This window comes from Trichomycterus rosablanca, chromosome 25 (genome assembly GCF_030014385.1).
Source record: "Trichomycterus rosablanca isolate fTriRos1 chromosome 25, fTriRos1.hap1, whole genome shotgun sequence".
Lineage (NCBI taxonomy): Eukaryota > Metazoa > Chordata > Actinopteri > Siluriformes > Trichomycteridae > Trichomycterus > Trichomycterus rosablanca.
This window is the reverse complement of record NC_086012.1, coordinates 10,979,750-11,001,048: the sequence shown is the minus strand read 5'-3', so window position 1 is coordinate 11,001,048 and position 21,299 is coordinate 10,979,750. Positions and strand designations below refer to the sequence as shown.

The 21,299-nt window shown below is 37.1% G+C and overlaps 1 protein-coding gene across 1 annotated transcript in view; it reads left to right on the top strand.

Moving 5' to 3' along the window:
* The window catches only part of LOC134302822 (ephrin type-B receptor 1-B), a 266,238-nt gene extending 252,361 nt beyond the window's left edge, over positions 1–13,877 (top strand). Inside the window, exons 13-16 of the mRNA XM_062988035.1 lie at positions 5,028–5,177; positions 7,352–7,545; positions 8,492–8,647; positions 13,604–13,877. Coding sequence (XP_062844105.1) covers positions 5,028–5,177; positions 7,352–7,545; positions 8,492–8,647; positions 13,604–13,712 — 609 coding nt within the window. The 3' untranslated portion in view covers positions 13,713–13,877. The remainder of the gene's footprint in view (positions 1–5,027; positions 5,178–7,351; positions 7,546–8,491; positions 8,648–13,603) is intronic.
* The last annotated feature ends 7,422 nt before the right edge of the window (positions 13,878–21,299 follow it).

Genomic DNA, 21,299 nt, shown 5'->3' with positions numbered 1-21,299 from the left:
TTATTTATTTTTCTGTCTGCCCGTTCATCTGTCTGTCCATTCAACCAACCAATTAAATCAACCACCCATTCACCCAATCATCCAATCATCCACCCATGTGTTTATTTGTCCAACAATCTATGCATTTATTATTCATCTATCTTTAATCTATATCTTTACATTCATCTATCAATTCAATGGTACATGGATCTGTCCATATATGTATAATTTTCTCATTCATACATTCATCCATCAAACCAATCCATTCACCAATCATCTGTCCATCCATTTGTTCATCCGCCCATTTGTTCATCCATCCATCCGTCCATCCCTCCATCCGAATCTACTAATTCAACCTGAAACCGTAATTCTGAACTAACTTGCTGAACTCCACTTGCTGAACTGTATTTTGACCGTACCTACCTTTAATCACATATTATTATGGGATAATCTGACATATAGGTCATTTGATACTGCCAGCTGATTTGCTAAATGGCAGTGTTATTTAGATTAATTAAAGATGTATTCAAGTCAATTCTCAAGAGATTGTTTAAAAATCTTAATCAGAATTCTGACATTTAGTTCCAGTAACTGCTGTCTACTACTAGCAACACTATTGGTAGTGCATACATGTATTGGTTTGGAACACAGCCAAAAGAGTGTGTGGTTTATACAAGCATTTGGGCTAGGATAGCAACCAGAGTTGGATATCCAATATATGCATAAATATTATTAATGTAGGTTGTATGTTATATGTTTGCTGTTGCATCTTTCACTGATAACAGCCTGGATGGTGCTTATTTGTTTGGCAACGATGCTCCCGTGGTATCTGGCACCAAGACGTTACCAGTAGATCCTTTAAGTCCTGTATGGATTGGTCTTGTTTGTCCAGGACATCCCAGGGATGCTTGATCGTATTGAGAACTGGGGAGTCTGGAGGCCAAGTCAACACTTTGAACTCTTTGTTACGTTCTTCAAACCAGTTATAAACTATTCTGCAACGTGAGAGGGGTAAACAAGCCCCCTGCAATTGGGGAATACCATGTCTTGTCTGCTACATGAATTTGCCAGCTTGGCAAAAGAACTTAAATCAATAAACTTCCTCATTTTAATGCTTTTAATAAATCACTTCATAGTCTTTACCGAATCCTTTGTCATGTGCCTGTGTAACGAGATAATAAATGTTATTTACTTCACCTGTCAGTGGTTTTAACGTTGGGGCTGATTGGTGAAACTATAGATTGCTCTTGCTGTTAAGGGAATAGCTAAGAGCAGGACATTCGTTTTTAGGAATTCCAGGTGTTCGTTGCCATATTTCCGTCATATAGAAACATCTGTCACCTAACATTTAACATTTAGAGTGTTTTACAAGGCTATAACAGAGAGACAATATGAACAGATGTTCAATCAGGTACATACACATCGTAAATGTGGTACCACTACAACGTGCGTACATAAAACCTTACCCTTTTATTTGATTGCAGACAGTTTGAACCCAAGATATTCATAACATTTGTTAATATACGTCCATGCCTGCAACACATTCCAAAAAAAGTTAGGACGGGGCAATTCAGGGCTAGTAATGTGGTGAAAAAACTAAATAATGATTCCAAGTGATTCCAAACAGGTGATTGTAATCATGGTTTGGTACAAAAGGAGAGTCTTTACTGAGCAAAGATGATTAGAGGATCTCCAGTTTGTCAACAAATGTGTGAGAAAATGATTGAAATGTTTAAAAACAATGAACCTCAAAGAAAGATTGGAAGGGATTTGCATATTTCTCCCTCTACAGTGCATAATATCATTAAACCATGCAAGGAATCAGGAGGAATTTCAGTGCTAGAAGACCAAGAGCGCAAGCTTAAGCTGAATGCCCGTGATCCCTCAGACGGCACTGCATCAAGAACCACCACTCAACAATAGCTGATATAACCACATGGGTGAGGGATTACTTTGGCAAACCTTTGTCGAGCACTACAATACAGAGTTACATGCACAGATGCCACTTAAAACTTTACTGCGCAAAAAAGAAGCCTTATGTTAACCATGTCCAAAAGCGTCGTCGACTTCCCTGGGCTCGGAGGCATCTAGGATGGACCATCACACAGTGGAAATGTGTATTGTGGTCAGACGAATCAGCATTCCAGGTCTTTTGTGCTCTGGACCAAGGACGAAAAGGACCATCCAGACTGTTATCAGGAACAAGTCCAAAAGCCAGGGTGTGTCATGGTATGTGGGTGTGTCAATGCCCTTCGTAAAGGTCATTTAAAAGTACATTGAGATCTTAGAGCAACATGTGCTGCCTTCAAGACGTCTTCAAGACAATGCAGAACAACACGCTGCACACATTACACATTTTTTTTGGAATGTGTTGCAGGTCTGAAATGCAGGAATGGATGTTTATTAATAAATGAAATGAAGTTGAGCAGATAAAACATGAAATATCTCAGGTTCATCCTGTCTGCAATGAAATAAAAGTCAAAGTAAATGTAATGCTGTTCCCAACTTTTTCTGATTTGGGGTTGTAATAAAAATAATAATAATAAAATCTTTTTTCATTTAAGATATATTGCAGCTCATACAGTATAATCATATTTTTTCTCCCAAGGATAGGAAGGAAATGTAACTATAACCCGGTAATAAAAAACAAGGTCATAATCCAGTATTAAAACCCTGAATAGAGAATTGTAAGGAAAAGGGACAATAAAGGATTAAAGAAGTCAGGTTTAATTTGTGCCGTTCCCCTCGGGGCCTGTGCCTATGTGTCTGTGTGTGCAGGGGGTGGTGATGGTTGGTTGGTTTGATCGGGCTCAAGGTTAAACTGAACAGCAGTCAGCTGCTAGATCTGCTTAAAGCCTTGATTTCCTTCCTACTGTTATTGCAACGTAAATTGGATTGTGATTTCAAATTGAAGCTGAGTGGAGATATAGCACTAAATTAGATTTGTAGCCATTTGTGGAGCGGAACAATGACCATTGGTTATCATTTATTCGGAATTTAGCACAGTGATTAAATATATGTCTAACGTGGAGATGGGCTCCATTTGTAATAATTATATATGCTGGACAAAATCAGCCATAACATTAAAACCACCTCCTTGTTTCTACACTGTAGTCCATCTGTTTCTCTACATACTTTTTTTGCCTGCTTTTACCCTGTTCTTCAATGGTCGGGACCCCCACAGGACCACCACAGAGCAGGTATTATTTAGGTGGTGGATCATTCTCTTCTTATAGGCAGCGTCCAGTGACCACTGATGGTCTAGAAGACGACCGACTCAAACAGCAGCAATAGATGAGTGATCGTCTCTGACTTTACATCTACGAGGTGGACCAACTAGGTAGGAGTGTCTAATAGAGTGAACAGTGAGTGGACACGGTGTTTAAAAACTCCAGCAGCACTGCTGTGTCTGATCCACTCATACCAGCACAACACACACTAACACACCATTACAATGTTAGTGCCAGTGCAGTGCTGAGAATCATCCACCACCTAAATAATACCTGCTCTGTGGTGGTCCTGACCATTGAAGAACAGGGTGAAAGCAGGCTAAAAAAGTATGTAGAGAAACAGATGGACCACAGTCAATCATTGTAGAACTACAAAGTGCTTTTAAATGGTAAGTGGAGTTGATAAGACAGTGAGTGTAGAAACAAGGAGGTGGTTTTAATGTTATGCTGCAAAGAGGACATGTCCAATAAGCTCATGGTCAACCATTCAATCAACCAACCTTCCAACCAATCAACCAACCAATTAATCAATCAACCAACCAACGAAATTACAAACCAATTAATCAATTAATTAAACAAACAACCTGCCAATCATTCAACCAACCAACCAGTCAACCTAATAAACAATCAACCAACCAAACAGTCAACTAACCTACCAATCAACCAACCTTACAACCAGTTAACCAACTAAACAATCAACCACCCAATCAACCTACTAAAAAAATACTCAACCTATCGAAGTTGATCAACCAACCAACCAATTAACAAACTACTTAATCAATCAACCAGTTAAACAACCAACCAACAATCCAATTAATCAAACACTCAACCAATCAATCGACCTACCAATCAACCTATCAAACAAAAAATCTACCAACCAATAAATCAATCAACCAGTCACTCTACCTACCAACCAACCAATTAATCAATCAACCAACCAACTAATTAATCAATCAACCAACCTTCCAATCAATCACTAAATCAACCAACTAACCAACGAATGAATCCATTAATTAAATAAACAAACTACCAATCAACCAACCAACCTACTATATAACCTATCAAACAGTTGATCAACCAACCAACCAATTAATCAATCAACCAACCTTCCAATCAATCAATAAATCAAACAACCAGCCAACCAATCAACCAACCAACTAAGCAATCAACCTGTCAAACAGTCAATCAACTAACCAACCAACAAATTAATCAATCAACCAACCAATCAGATTGGTTCAAAACAGTTAAACATTCAATCAACCAACCAATTAATCAACCAACCACGTAATCCATTAATTAAATAAACAAACTACCAATCAACCAACCCACTAAACAATCAACCTATCAAACAATTGATCAACCAACCAACCAATTAATCAACCAGCCAATTAATTTATTAATTAAATAAACAAACTACCAATCAACCAACCAACCAACTAAATAACCTATCAAACAGCCGATCAACCAACCAATTAATCAATCAACCAACTTTCCAATTAATCAATAAATCAAACAACCGACCATCCAACCAATTAATCAACCAACTAAGTAATCCATTAATTAAATAAACAAACTACCAACCAACCAACCTACTAAACAATCAACCTATCAAACAGTCGATCAACCAACCAACCAACCAATTAATCAATCAACCAACCAACCAATCAATCAGATTGGTTCAAAATAGTTAAACATTGATTGGCCTAAACAGTAATAAAAATAACATAAGTGATTTTAGGTTATGTGCATGGAAACAAGACCTAAGTTAGTCCAAATCCCAATGAACTCAGTACTGATGTGTATTTATGCTTTTCCTAGGGCGGAAAGATCCCAGTAAGGTGGACGTCCCCAGAGGCCATCGCTTACAGGAAGTTCACGTCGGCCAGTGACGTGTGGAGCTATGGCATTGTCATGTGGGAGGTGATGTCATTCGGAGAGAGGCCATACTGGGACATGTCTAATCAGGATGTAAGTTATTGACTTATATGTTTTATTGTACGGTTGTGTACAGCATGTGTGTGTGTGTGTGTGTGTGTGTGTGTGTGTGTGTGTGTGTGTATAACTGAGATAGTTTGTATTTTTGCTCTGAAATGCATTATTCTGGTGTGTGGGTGGGTGTGTGTTACCACTCCTGCAGCTGCCCACAGTGGGTATAGATCCAGAAAGCTGAGCCAAGCACACAGATGTTACCGTCTCACAGCCAGACCCCCCCCCCCACACACACACACACCTTAGTGTTTAGCTCACATTGCCCCAGCTCTTCTTTCTGGACCACTACCGTTCGCCAGCATCCATCATGTCAAAGGCATTACGGTCACTGGCCAGTTTATTAGGAACACCTGTAAGTGTTGGGGTTTGAACCAGCAACCTCTTGAATACTAGTCCAGTACCTTAACCACCATGCTTCAACTGCCCCAAAGTATGTGGACACTCATTTTCATTCAGCAGACGCTAAGTGACTTAGAGTACTGTGGCAACCTGGCAGTGGTGGGGCTTGAACCAGCAACCTCTTGAATACTAGTCCAGTACCTTAACCACTAGGCTACAACTGTTCCAAAGTATGTGGACACTCCAAATCCAAAGCGACTTACAGTACTGTGACAGTATATTGTCTAAGCAATTAAGGTTTAAGGGCCTTGCTCAAGGGCCCAACAGTGGCAACCTGGAAGTGGTGGGGCTTGAACCAGCAACCTTCTAATTACTAGTCCAGTACCTTAACCACTAAGCTACAGCTGCCCAACTGAGGCTTCATGTTCAAAAATACTTGTCCGTGTTTTGACCCCCCCCCACCCCACCCCAAACATCTAAATCAACCAACCAATTAATTGACCTATCAATCAACCAACCTTCCAACCAATGAACTAACCAACCAGTAAATCAACCAACCAACTCAAGAAACCAACCTTCCAACCAATCAACCAACCAATTATTTAACCAACCAACCAACCAACCAACCAACCATCCAACCAACCAATTATTCAACAAACCAACCGTCCAACCAACCAACCAATCAATTATTTAACCAACCAACCAATTATTCAACCAACCAACCAACCAATTATTCAACCAACCACTCAACCAACCAATTATTCAACCAACAAACCAATTATTCAACCAACAAACCAATTATTCAACCAACCAACCGTCCGTCCAACCAATCAACCAACCAATTATTCAACCAATCAACCAACCAATTATTCAACCAATTAACCAACCAATTATTCAACCAACCAACCGTCCGTCCAACCAATCAACCAACCAATTATTCAACCATCCAACCAATCAACCAACCAATTATTCAACCATCCAACCAATCAACCAACCAATTATTCAACCAACCAACCATCCAACCAATCAACCAACCAGTTATTCAACCAACCAACCAATTATTCAACCAACCAACCATCCAACCAATCAACCAACCAATTATTCAACCAACCAACCAACCAATTACTCAACCAACCAGCCGTCCGTCCAACCAATCAATCAACCAATTTGATAACTAGTCCATTACCACATCTACATTGGTTGGGAGTTTTCCCAAACTCAGTTACCCGAGTCGTGTAGAATTCAACATCTTGGACATTGTGACTAAGCGATTGCTAACTGAATTGCCGTAGGATTGCTAGGACCATCTCATAGTGAAAATTAACCAGAAAACAGGGACATGCTAGCACACCAGAACTGACATTTTGAACTCGTTGGCTCGAAACTCAGCTCTGCCATCCGGCTGAGCTTGGCGGCTACATGAACAACGAGTTCATGTAGTGAATAGTGGAGCTCCCATGTCCACTACTAAACCGCCACAACTGATTCAAAATGCAGCTGCCCGCCTGGTAGTCAACCAACCCAAACATTGCCACATCACCCCACTGCTTGCCTACAAAACCAAAAAAATGGACCAGCTCCAAACTACCACGCAAGCTTCGAGCCACTAGTCTCGCTTATCTTGATCCTCCACCAGAACTCAAGGAAGACAAGCATCAAGGCCCTTTTCTGTACCGCCACCCAAGTGGTGGAACGAAATTCCCCTGTCTGTGTGTACATCTGAGTCTCTCACTGTCTTCACGGTCACACAACTGCATATAATAAAATGATCTACTGTTATATATGTAGCCTAATTTGTATGTGTGTGTGTGTAGGTAATTAACGCTATAGAACAAGACTACAGGCTTCCTGCCCCGATGGACTGCCCCTCAGCCCTTCACCAGCTCATGCTGGACTGCTGGCAAAAGGACCGCAACGTACGACCACGATTTTCCGACATCGTCAACACTCTCGACAAGCTGATCCGCAACCCGACGAGCTTGAAGGCCGTCACCAGCATCTCGTCCATGTACGCGCACACACACACACACACATTTCTATGCATACTGTATACGACTGCTCTGGTGATGCAGCGGTAATTTAGGCAAGTGCTATTGGCCACTTGGTGGGGGGTGGGTAGTGTGTGATGGATGATAATAATTGCAAAAGAAGTCGCAGTGTGAGGTGGATTGAGTAGCTGTGATCTATATACACTGATCAGCCATAACATTAAAATCAGCTCCACTTACCTTATAGGAGACTTTGTAGTTCTACAATTACTGACTGTAGTCCATCTATTTCTCTAGATGCTTTGTTAGCCCCTTTAATGCTGTTCTTTAATGGTCAGGACCCCCACAGGACCACTACAGAGCAGGTACTATTTAGGTGGTGGATCATTCTCAGCCATGCACTGACACTGACATGGTGGTGGTGTGTTAGTGTGTGTTGTGCTGGTACGAGTGGATCAGACACAGCAGCGCTGCTGGAGTTTTTAAATACCGTGTCCACTCACTGTCCACTCTATTAGACACTCCTACCTGGTTGGTCCACCTTGTAGATGTAAAGTCAGAGACGATCGCTCATCTATTGCTGCTGTTTGAGTTGGTCATCTTCTAGACTATTCTCAGTCCAGCAGCAATGCTGTGTCTGATCCACTCATATCAGCACAACACACACTAACACACCACCACCATGTCAGTGTCACTGCAGTGCTGAGAATGATCCACCAACCAAGTAATACCTTGCTCTGTAGTGGTCCTGTGGGGGTCCTGACCATTGAAGAACAGCATGCAAGGGGGGTAACAAAGCATGCAGAGAAACAGATGGACTACAGTCAGTGATTGTAGAACTACAAAGTGCTTCTATATGGTAAGTGGAGCTGATAAAATGGACAGTGAGTGTAGAATCATTTTCTTAATAACACTCATTTCAGTCGCTTCTTTCAAGCTTAATAACTTCACATTGTCTCTTCGCAGTCCGTCTCAGCCGCTCCTGGACAGGTCCGTCCCCGACTTCAGCACCTTCAGCTCGGTGGAAGACTGGCTGTCGGCCATTAAAATGTCTCAATACCGAGACAACTTTCTCAACTCGGGCTTCACCTCCCTTCAGCTTGTCGCCCAGATTACCGCAGAGTGAGTCTATAACCTTTGGCGTGACATCTCATCGATGTAAGCTGACCGAGTTAAGCAGATCATTCATTCCGAATGCCTGAAGTCAGTGGACACTCGTCCAGTCAATTGAATGTCATCAAGATTGGTCATCACGGCTGCCAGTGCCATGGCAAGAGCATCTAGGTGGCAGTTTTTGTACGGGGCACCACACACCACATGTTTTTATTTAGATGCAAAAAAAGAAAAAAAAAACAAGGTACATTCCAAACCTCAGGAGCCATTCCAAATCCCAGCAAGAAGGTTTGAACCTAAGATCCAGAGCTCTGCTGTTGTGCAGCACTCATACTACCTCCTGTGCTGCTCTGCCACCCATTGTTATTTCATTTTTACATTATTAGTTCTGAAAGAAGTGGATTTTGAACAGTTGCTCAGTCTTAGTAATAAGTAAGTCTTTGGAAAAAAATTTAAATAAAAAAAGAAAATAATAAATAATAATATAATATTAATAATAATAATAATAGCAATAGTAATAATAATAATAAATAATAATAATATACGATAATGATAATAATAAACGATAATAATAATAATAATAATAATATACTACTATTATTACTAATAATAATATAATAACAATAATATTAATGTCATAATAATGATAATCATATAATAATAATATTAATAATAATAATAATAATAGTATTAATAATTCTTGATTAGCCATGCCAATAATTATGCCAATAATAAATAAATAAATAAATTAATTAATTAAAATAATAATAATAATAAATTATTTCTGATGAGCCATTTTTACTGTCTAAAATTAATTTACTTTTACTGAATGCTTTATTATTTATTTATTTATTTATTTATTTATTTATTTATTCTTGTTCAGTCTGAAAGCTAATTAGCTAATTAGCAAAACTAGTAAATTTACTTCAAAAAGTTCGTTTTGTTTTCTCATTTTTTACCAGTGTGAGATTAAGAATTTTTAATGTTCTAATATTCACATGTGCCAATAATGCCAATGATTATGCCAAACATGCTTTTATTAAAAAAAAAAAATCAGACAATGGCGACCACAGACAAGCAGCTGAAGTCTCGTACCAAGCAAGAATAGACAAAAATGCCAATAAATTTTACTAAATTCCACCAAAACCGCAACAATTAGTTCTCAAACCATTAAAGTGTCTGATTATTAGGAAAGGTGATGGAACACAAGGGTAAACACGCCTTTGCCCGAAATGTGTGTGTTGCAGGCATGAAGTTAATCAGTAAAAACACTGGAAATCTTTTCTATTCATTTTCTTTCAAAATAAATAAATAAAATAAATAAAGAAAACATTTCTCCCCGTATGTAGCGCTCATCTGGAGAATACCACTCCAGTCTCCTGGCGGCGTGATCAGACGCTGTTTGATGAGCAGACCTACTTTGTTAGCAGTGAATTAGTAAAGCTAAGCTTAATGACTTACAGGAGTGTGGGCCCTCTGCACCAGCGCTTTCATCTGCTCTCGTATTCAGGAGAGCGTGGGCGTGTTTCTTTTTTATGTTCTACTGTCTCTCTCTCGCTTTGTTTCTCTCTCTCTCTGTGTGTATCTCTACCTTGTCCTGTCCTATATATTTCCATCTCTATTCAGTGCTGCCAGTTCTTCTTGCTTCTCTATTGTTGTGTAGTTCATATTCCTAATGGAGTTGCACAAGCAGAACAGGAATTGAAGCACTAAAACTTTCTTTTTTCTCCTGAAATTGCATTAAAGAAAAAAAAATGCTTTTTACCTGGACGATAAAGAAGGTAAAATCAATTTTATAATAGAATTATTTACCGTTATTAAATAAATAAAAAAATAAAAAAATAAAAAAATAAATAAATAAATAAATAAATAAATAAATAAATAAATAAATAAATAAATAAATAAATAAATAAATAAATAAATAAATAAATAACAGCAATCAGGGTTGTTTCAAATTACATTACATAAAAAAAGCTTGCTAACTGGTCAATGAAGGTGGTAAAATTAATTTTAATATAAAATAATTCACTATTTATTATAAATAAGTATAATAAGTAAATTAAAAAAAAAAAGTAAATAAATAAATACATCTTGACTAATCAGGGTTGTTTAAAATTACATTACATTAAAAAACTGGTCAATAAAGAAAGTAAAATGAATTTTATAATAAAATAATTCACCATTTACAATAAATAAATAAATGAATGAATAAATAAATAAATAGTTTAGAAACTATTTTATTATTTCATTTTTTTTTTCATATTATTATTATTCATATTATTATTATTATTATTATTATTAGTAGTAGTAGTAGTAGTACCTTTTATTTTGTATTATTATTATTATTATTATTATTATTATTATTATTATTATATAAATAAATAAATAAATAAATAACCAAAGATAGCCATACTTAGGGTTATTTAAAATGTATTAGCTTTAATTATTATTATTATTATTATTAGTATTAGTAGTAGTAGTAGTAGTAACTTTTATTTTGTATTACTATTATTATTATTATTATTATTATTATTATTATTATTATATAAATAAATAACCAAAGATATATTCTTATTATTATTATTAGTATTAATAGTAGTAACTTTTTTGTATTATTATTATTATTATTATTATTATCATCATTATTATATAAATAAATAAATACATAAATACATAAATAACCAAAGATAGCCATGATTAGGGTTGTTTAAAATCTATTAGCTTAAATTATTATTTTTATTTTTATTATTAATATTATTATTAATAATAATACTAATTTTATTACTTTATTATTATTAATTATATTATTATTATTAATAATACTTAAGTGAAAGGGGGTCAAGAACTTATGGTTAAAAGTTTCTGGACACTATGATCCACTTAAAACAAAATAAATAATAATAATAATAATAATAATAATAATAATAATAATAATAATAAAAATAATAATATGAATAATAACAATAACAATAACAACAATAATAATACCTAATAAGCCATTTTTATTGAATCAAAATATATTTATTTATTTTCTTTTATTAATTAATTAATTATTTATTTACAAAAATAATTTTTATTTTTAGTCAGTATAAAAGCTAATTAGGCTAATTAATTGTTTGTGATATAACAAAAAGCTACCCACTCTTGCCTGTTTTAATAACTTGTTTAGCATTACACTCCATAGTCTTATGTAACCAATTCCAGGCTCTGATATGCCCTCTCTGATCTTAATGCACCGATGTGAAAGTAAATGAATTTGCAGCAGTTGTTAGCATGTGAAAAGATCAGCTCCAGGTGGGCATTTGAAGTGGCACCATAGTGACAAGTGAAACAGCTCTGGTCTGAATAGCATGATTTACATGAATTGACTTATTTTCCTTAATGAGAGACTATTATGAGTTGAGCATTGACATTTATTATTATTTTTATTATTTATTATTATTATTAATTATTAATATTATTTATTAAATTAACCAAGCTTATTGTACTTTAATGGCCTTGCCCTAAATTTTTGCCCGCTGACTGGTCGGCACTAGAGGCAACTTCGCTCGGGGATCAAAAATCGACTATTGATTGATGTGTGAACTGTTCAGTGACTAAAGTGGCAGCGAGTGCTGTGTCGAACTACAGCCAATGAGAACACAGGATACGGGGTGAGGGGAAACTCAAGGGAGGAGTGTAAAAACGTGGGACAGGGGACATAATATACAGTAGTTTTTATCAGAATACATCAGCACACACACAAGCTTTACAGTATTTGTGACCTTACAATCCACGCCAAACCATAATACCTACGCTGCATTGCAAACAATATTTAGTAACCTCCAGCTTACTACAGAACAGACGATCCCTGCTGGTCACGCAGTCCAATCCACTCGGATTCGAGGCAAGGCAACATATATGCAGATGATGTGATACAATCATGTCAACACAGACCAAAACCTAAAATTATTACATGACTCCTTTCTGACTAGATGGCTGACACACCTTACTCTTCTTACTTATTCAGAACACTTGTAACTTTAATCTGGTACTTCACAGTACTGTAATAATGCAGTGGTTCTTGAAACGTTTTGTCTTGCGACCTCCTGCCAAAGTAAAATAAAACAAAATGCAGTATCTTATACAGTATGTTGTTTTGACAGTGCCAACTTTAGAATTTGTATTTATTTTTTTTATTATTATTTATTTTTCTAATTCTTATTGTTTTTATGCAAAACCTAAACAGACCTGTTCAGAACTGTTCCATCCGTTTGCCTTAGCTAGCTAACAACTCAAGCACTTTATTTATTTATTTATTTATATTTATATTTTTATTTATTTATTTATTCATTGATATTATTTATTTATTTTTAAATGTTTTCATTTTATTTATTTTATTTTTAATTGTTTTTATTTATTCATGTATGTATTTATGTATGTATTTATTATTTTTTATTTATTTATTTATTTTTTATTATTGTTTATTTATTTATTTATTACTTATTTTTAAATTTTATTTTTTAGTTTATTCATTTTTTTTTTTTTTTTTTTTTTTAATAAAGCACAAAATAATATCCAGTTCATTTATCTACTAATCATTATTTTTTTTTATTATTATACTCTTAACTGTGTATTTATAGCCTGCTGAATATTTTTAAACATAATATATTTATATCTTAAAAACATAAGTAAAAAAAATAATCATTAAGTTAAAAAAATAAAATAATAATAAAAATACACCTATTATTTTTGGTGCCCCACCAGGGGCCACACCCTCCAGTTAAAATGCCAATGCACTAATGAACGTCCATCATTTTGTGCCCTGGGAATTTATCAAGGTCCAGAATCTGTTAGAATCTCAAGAACAGTGGACGCTTTCTTCCCCCCAAAAAATCTACTTAAATTATTTATACTTTTATATAAATTATATATAATTATAAAACTGTGTATATAATTCACGTTTCTCCTTTCCATCTTTCCCAGAGACCTGCTGAGGATAGGCGTGATGCTGGCCGGCCACCAGAAAAAGATCCTGACACACGTAGAATCCATGCAACTGAGCCAATGCCAGTCCCCCACGGCGCTGGCATGACTACAGCGGGCGCCGGCCGACGGGCCGGGCGTCCTGCTCAGCGTGCAGAAGCGGGTAAGCTCCGGCTCGTCGGAGTGCGCCAGGGTAGAGACGATCATTCTGATCTAAAAGGAGAAGACGACATACCTGCCTGTCTGCTGTTCATGTGTCTGTCTGACTGCACGTACAGGATGCTCCTCGGTTAATGAGTGCATACAAGCCATCGCTGATACCGATACCGATACCGATACCAAGGACGCCAAATTCTGCATTTGTTTTTCTTAGTTTCCGGGCACTGAATTGCGGCAACAGTTGCAGATCAACGACGTCATGATGCAATTCTTCTCACGGCTATATTAATATTTATTTTCTTTATTTTCTTTATTAAAAGAAAGACATACAGCTATACCTCTTAGTCTTCTGCTTCCCAGCATCGCTACCTGATGGCCGGCTTCGCCAAAGGACATCCCGAATGGCCCGTGTGTATATCTTTAAATAAATAAATAAATATAACCTCCGCAGTAAACCTTCATATTGAAGGCGCAACAAAACGACTTTTCCCGCTCGCGTTCAGGCGGATCGCATCGCCCGGACGGTACTGGATCTTCGCCGGACGGACAACATTCACTCGAGAGACGGACGTCGTTACGTCGACTGGGGTCGACCCAAAGGACAATCTTTGCAGGCTGACCGAGAGCAAGCCGAACACTGTAGAAATGAATTATTAATGTACATTATATACTACTTGTAGGGTAAAAAAAAAGGACAATGTACTGTACACTGATCAGCTATAATATTAAAACCTCTTTGTAGTTCTACAATTACTGACTGTAGTCCATCAGTTTCTGTGCATGATTTGTTAGCCCCCTTTCATGCTGTTCTTCAATGGTGAGGACCCCCACAGAGCAGGTCCACCATTCTCAGCCCTGCAGTGACACTGACATGGTGGTGGTGTGTTAGTGTGTGTTGTGCTGGTATGAGTGGATCAGACACAGCAGCGCTGCTGGAGTTTTTAAACACCTCACCGTCACGGCTGGACTGAGAATAGTCCACCAATAACCAAAAATATATCCAGCCAACAGTGCCACGTGGGCAGCGCGCCGTGACCACTGATGAAGGTCTAGAAGATGACCAACTCAACCAGCAGCAATAGACGAGATGATCTACAAGGTGGACCAACTAGGTAGGAGTGTCTAACAGAGTGGACAGTAAGTGGACACGGTATTTAAAAACTCCAGCAGCATTGCTGTGTCTGATCCACTCATACCAGCACAACACACACTAACACACCATAACCATGTCAGTGCAGTGCTAAGAATGATCCACCACCCAAATAATACCTGCTCTGTGGTGGCTTTTTTTTTTTTTGGAGCCACTGTTCCATCTGTTCGCCTTAGCTAGCTAACAACTCAAGCACTCAGTTTATGTATTTTTAATTTTAATTTTATTGATTTATTTATTGATTTATTTATTGTTTTATTTATTTTTTATTTTATTTATTTATTTTTTATTTTATTTATTTATTTGTAATTTTAACTATTTATTTGTAATTTTTCTAAATTGTATTTTTTATTTATTATCTATTTATTTGTTTAATTTTTTTTATTTTATTTCATTTTACTTATTTATTTAATTTTAATTATTTTTTTCTAATTGTATTTATTTATTGTTAATTCCATTTATTTATTTTGTAATTTTATTTATTTATTTTTATTTTTTATTTATTTATTCATGCTGCTTTGTGGTGGTCCTGTGGGGGTCCTGGGAGAGTCCTGACCATTGAAGAACAGGGTGAAAGCAGGCTAAAACAGTCAGACAGTAATTGTAGAACTACAAAGTGCTCCTATATGGTAAGTGGAGCTGATAAAATGGACAGCTAGTGTAGAAACAAGGAGGTGGTCATAATGTTATGGCTGATCGGTGTATATTGTAGTTTTCCAGCTTCTCTTTCTTCTTCCGTTAACGTTCTTCTTGATTCTTCCTTTCTTTCCGATCTCCTCCGGATTGTCTGTGTTGGAGCGTTTGTCGAGTCGAGTGTCCGCGACTTAACTCTCCGGTCTGTCCACGTTAGCGTTATTGCACTGTTAAATATTCCGTACTGCTGTTCCTCTTCAAAACAGGGTTGAAGCAAGTGTTTACATGTACGACGGACGATCGGCGGGTGGTCAGGAAGTGCCAAATCATAAGCATGTGTCTCTCAATGTGCTCTCCTTGTGCTCTCTCTCTCTATTATTACCAAACATCAGCGTATTCATATCAAATGGCTAGTATATGAACAGAAGCTAACCCACTAACCCACTAACTAACTTGCAGTGTGAGACCGATTTCCGCTTCGCCTGCCTCATACGAATGATCTTCAAAAAGTTTCCCCACTTATTATTTATTACTGAGAGACGCTTATAGTCCTGATTTAGCGCCATTCGATTTCCACCTTTTTGGAACCGCTCAAGGAAGCTTTAAGGGGAAGAAGATTTTCACGTGATGATAATGTGAATTAGGTGCATTAATAATACGATCGCACAAACGAAGCTCTAATAAAAGAAAGAATTAAATACATTTACATACATAAATTATGTACTGAAGTTTCCTCAGTTTGGAGATACTGGCTCTCATTGTGGTTCGGTGGAGTCCTATAGTCTTAGATTTCTTCCCCCCTTTTTTAAGCTCCAGGTTTAAGATGAGCCTGGCTAAGTACAATTAGCTACATTTGTCTGGCAATTAAATCGTAAACCACTTTATTTCCAAGGGTGATGTGTAACTTGGATTATTTTGTTCTTTAGTCTAAAATTATTATTATTATTATTATTATTATTGTTATTATTATTATTATTATTGTTACTATTATTATTATTGTTATTATTATTACTATTATTATTATACTTATTATTATTATTGTTATTATTATTACTATTATTATTTTTTTTATTGTTATTATTATTAATTATTATTTTTTATTATTTTTGATTTTTTTATTATTTATATTACTTTTTTATATTTTTATTTTATTTAATTTTATTTTATTTTTCTGTGGCTACGCGCTCAACCCAAAACATTTTTAGCTGATGACATTAAAAAGTTGGTACGACGATGGGAAAACACATCAGAAGGTGACTCTGTAGAAACGTGATGTCATTTGTTTTTGAAATATTAATAAATAGAGTTTAAAAAGTGCGGAAACTTTTTGAAGAACCCTTGTAGTTGCAGTGTAAGTTCCAGAAAGTAACACTGCTCACCTTCAGATCTACTGTTTACAAGTCAACGTAGCAAAGTACGTAGTTCTGCTACTGGTCAACAATTTAAATTCAATGCTAACACCTAGGTCACAGTTCACGGTTTTTGCCCTGATTTTCGCTCGCCGACTGGTCGCCGCTAGATGTGGCAGCTCGAAAGGGCAACTCGGCTCTCGGTCGCTATGTGCGAAGTGTTCAACGACTCGACTCGAGAAAAACATCTAGCATGTTAAATATCTGGACCTGTCAGCGACTCAAAATCGTGTAGTGTGAAAGGCCTTGCGAGCGGCAGAGAGTGCAGTGTCGAACTACAGCCAATGAGAACGCAGGATACAGGGTGAGGGGAAGCCCGAGGGAGGAGTTTAAAACGTGAAACAGGGGCATAAATACAGTAGTTTCTATCAGAATACATCAGCACACACACACAAGCTTTACAGTATTTGTGACTTTACAGTCCACGCCAAACCATTTTATCCATGCTGCATTGCAAAAGATATTTATTTACCTCCAACTCACTACAGAACAGACGATCCATGCTGGTCGTGTTGCCCAATCCTGTCAAATTCATTTATTTTCCTGCTTGATTTCACGCTGCACATCAGCGCATGAACAGGTCGAACTTTGATCGCTCACTTATTGTTGACGTGCATTTTTGGACTTGGTGTCGTTAAACCAGTCATGGAATCCAATAAATACACAACACGAGCTAAATTATACTATACAGTAAGATACGGTTGGTCACATGTCCAACAAAGCTATCCTAAGCATCCAGCTCATGAGCCTCCAAAATTTGAATCTTACCTTGTAAAGTAGAACCGCTGGCATACGTAGACTGACTTCCAGTAGCGAGACAGGACAACGTTCATTTCCCTTGGTTCCACTCTTGCGCCCTTTGTATTTTTATTGTAGCGTCCGTTGTTATCGATAGCCACTTCTAAGCATGACGAGCGAGACCATTGATGCTTTTACGCTTAAGTCCAGATATCCTAGTAACACAGAAAGAAGACACAATTGGTAACTCAGTCATTGGTTGATAATGCACACAATAATAATAATAATAATAATAATAATAATAATAATAATAATATCAGGAATATTAAATAAGCAATCTCTAATAAAAAAATAATTAAATACATTATCATAAAATATAATATTAGCTTTTTTGCCATTTCTAATTTTATGTATTCTATTTTTTATCCATTTTATTCATTTTATCACGAAAGGTTTAAATTAATTTGATTTTTACATTTAAATATGCATCAATTCTTTACTGAAGTTTCCTCAGTTTGGAGATATTGGCTCTCATTGTGGTTCGATGGAGTCTTATAGCCTTAGAATCCCCCCCCCCTCCTTTTTTAAAGCTCCTTTTTAAATGGTTTAATAGTAAGATTTAGGATGATGACTATATTTAAGCTCGACTGAGTACAATTAGCTACATTTGCCTGCCAATTAAATCATGGACAACTTTATTTCCAAGGGTGATATGGAACTTGGATTATTTTGTCCTTTAGTCTAAATTTATTATTATTATTATTATTATTATTATTATTGTTATTATTATTATTGTATTATTCTTTATTTAATTTATTTTTTATATTTTTATTTTATTATTATTTTTGTGTGCATTAAGTGCTACATGTTTGAGGTTGTGTCCTTCATGTTCTATCATGGTTGCCATGCCGACTGAGTGTTGGTCCAAAGCAGATTCACTTGTTTTATGTGTGTGTGATAAGAAAGGGTGTGTTATTGTAGTCAAGAACTTAATGAGCAAAGACCTGAGAAGTGTGTTCGATTGATGACAGTGTGTTTGCTAAATGCTAAATGAAAAAAAAAAAAAAAAAAAATGCATGTTTCGAATCGCTATTTCAAATAATTGCTTATTAATTAAATAATGGCAACCCAAGGATAAAGCTGCAAATGTCAGATTCATCCACCAGTAAGAAATAATTGTGGTGGATAAACAATGACCTGGCAACTATTATCACCAACATGTGGCTTATTTACACCTGGTTACACTACCACCTTTTGTGCAACCCCTTCTCATTAGCATAAGCATGTTAAAGGGGAATTCTGGCCACTGGCAAAACGGATGGCACAACATAGAAGGTCGACCTCTATTGGCCAGGACTCCACTGGTTTGAACGGGGACTCAAAGAGGGAACGACCAGCCGCTCAGGTGGCGCAGCGGTAAAGTACGCTAGCGCACCAGAGTTGGGGGTTTCGAATACATTGTATCGAATCTCAGCTCTGCCCTTCCGACTGGGCTGGGCGGCTGCATGAACGACGATTGGCTGCTGTTCAGGGTTAGAGGGTAAGAACGTCGGATCATAGGTCCTCATAACTGCTGGCTGACTGATGGCGCCTGCACAGGGCTGAGGAATAACGCTGATGGGGGTGTGAACTCCGTACACAGTGCCCGTCAAGTTTATGAACTCAACTCACACAGGTGAAAAATGCCGTCTGTACTGACTGTACGTGCCGGAGGGGGGCGTATGTCAGTTGAGAGGCGTCCGTCAGCGGTGAAGGGTGGAATCAGTATAGAGGACGCACTCAGGGTAATTGGGCACGACTAGATTGGGGTATGAACACCAGCTTAGACTGAAAAGTCACATGGATGAGTGACGAAATGTATCTCTACACCAAACTTGCGTCCAGATGAACTGATTATTGAACATGCATCAAGAAAATGGGTGCAAAAGGCTTACTACATTTACCGCGGTGTGTGTTTGTACACATATACCCAAAAGAGAGCGAGAGAGAGAGAGCAAAAGAGACAAAGACAAAGAGAGTACGTCAGATGTGGACACTACAAGCATGGTATGGACGCTCGTCCTCAATGTTCTGTATATATATACATATATATAGCGAGAGAGTTGAACGAAACGCCCCTCACCTCCTCGTGTCTCTGTATAGTTTAACCTGTTTATTGTGATGAGTACGTCAGAATTTGTAATTGTAACTTTCGGAGAAATATTGTACTAAAAGGCACTAAATAAAGACCTTCGTAGTTCAAAAGTCATCAACTGTGAGTCCTTCATCCATCTTTAATAATGTTGTACAGATTAGTTTTAACTATAATGAATAGAGGAACACACTATACTCTATGTATTCATATCCACCCTTATGGTATTGTCATTTTAGCCTCAATGATGATGCCTGAGGAGGTCCACAGACTTCCAAAAGCCTCCTACATCCTGTAAAGCCAAGGCAGCAAATTCATATATAGAACTACAATGAAGAGGAACACGCTATACTCTACGTATTCATATCCACCCTTATGGTATTGTTATTTCAGCCTCAATGATGATGCCTGAGGAGGTCCACAGACTTCCAAAAGCCTCCTACATCCTGTAAAGCCAAGGCAGCAAATTCATATATAGAACTACAATGAAGAGGAACATGCTATACTCTACGTATTCATATCCACCCTTATGGTATTGTCATTTAAGCCTCACTGATGCTGCCCGAGAAGCACCACAGACTTCCGAAATCCTCGTCCAACCTGTAAAGCCAGGGCAGCAAATTCCTATATAGAACTATAATGAATAGAGGAACACGCTATACTCTACGTATTTTCATCCACCTCATGATGATGTTATTTCAGCCTTATTGGTGCTGACTGAGGAGGTCCACAGACTTCCAAAAGCCTCCTACATCCTGTTAAGCCCAGGCAGCAAATTTATATATATAACTATAATGCATGGAGGAACACGCTATACTCTATGTATTCATATCCACCTCATGGTATTGTCATTCCAGCCTCAATGATGCTGACTGAGGAGGTCCACTGACTTCTAAAAGGCTCGTCCAACCTGTAAAGCAAGGGGGCAGATTCCTATATAGAACTATAATGCATAAAGGAACACGCTATACTCTACGTATTCATATCCACCTATTGGTATTGTTATTTCTGCCTCAATGATGCTGCCTGAGGAGGACCTCAGACTTCCAAAAGCTTCGTCCAACCTGTAAAGCAAGGGGGCAGATTCCGATATATAAGTAAAATGAATAGAGGAACAAGCTATACTCTATGTATTTTTATATCCACCTCATGGTTTTGTTATTTCTGCCTCATTGGTGCTGACTGAGAAGATGCACAGACTTCCAAAAGCCTTGTCCAATCTGTAAAGCAAGGGCGGCAGATTCCTATATAGAAGTATAATCTATAGAGGAACACGCTTTACTCTATGCATTCATATCCACCTTATGGTATTGGCATTTCAGCCACATTGATGCTGCCTGAGGAGGACCTCAGACTTCCAAAAGCCTCGTCCAACCTGTAAAGCCAAGGGAGCAAATTCATATATATATATAGAACTCTAGTCTATAGAGGAACACGCTATACTCTATGTATTCATATCCACCTCTTGTTATTGTT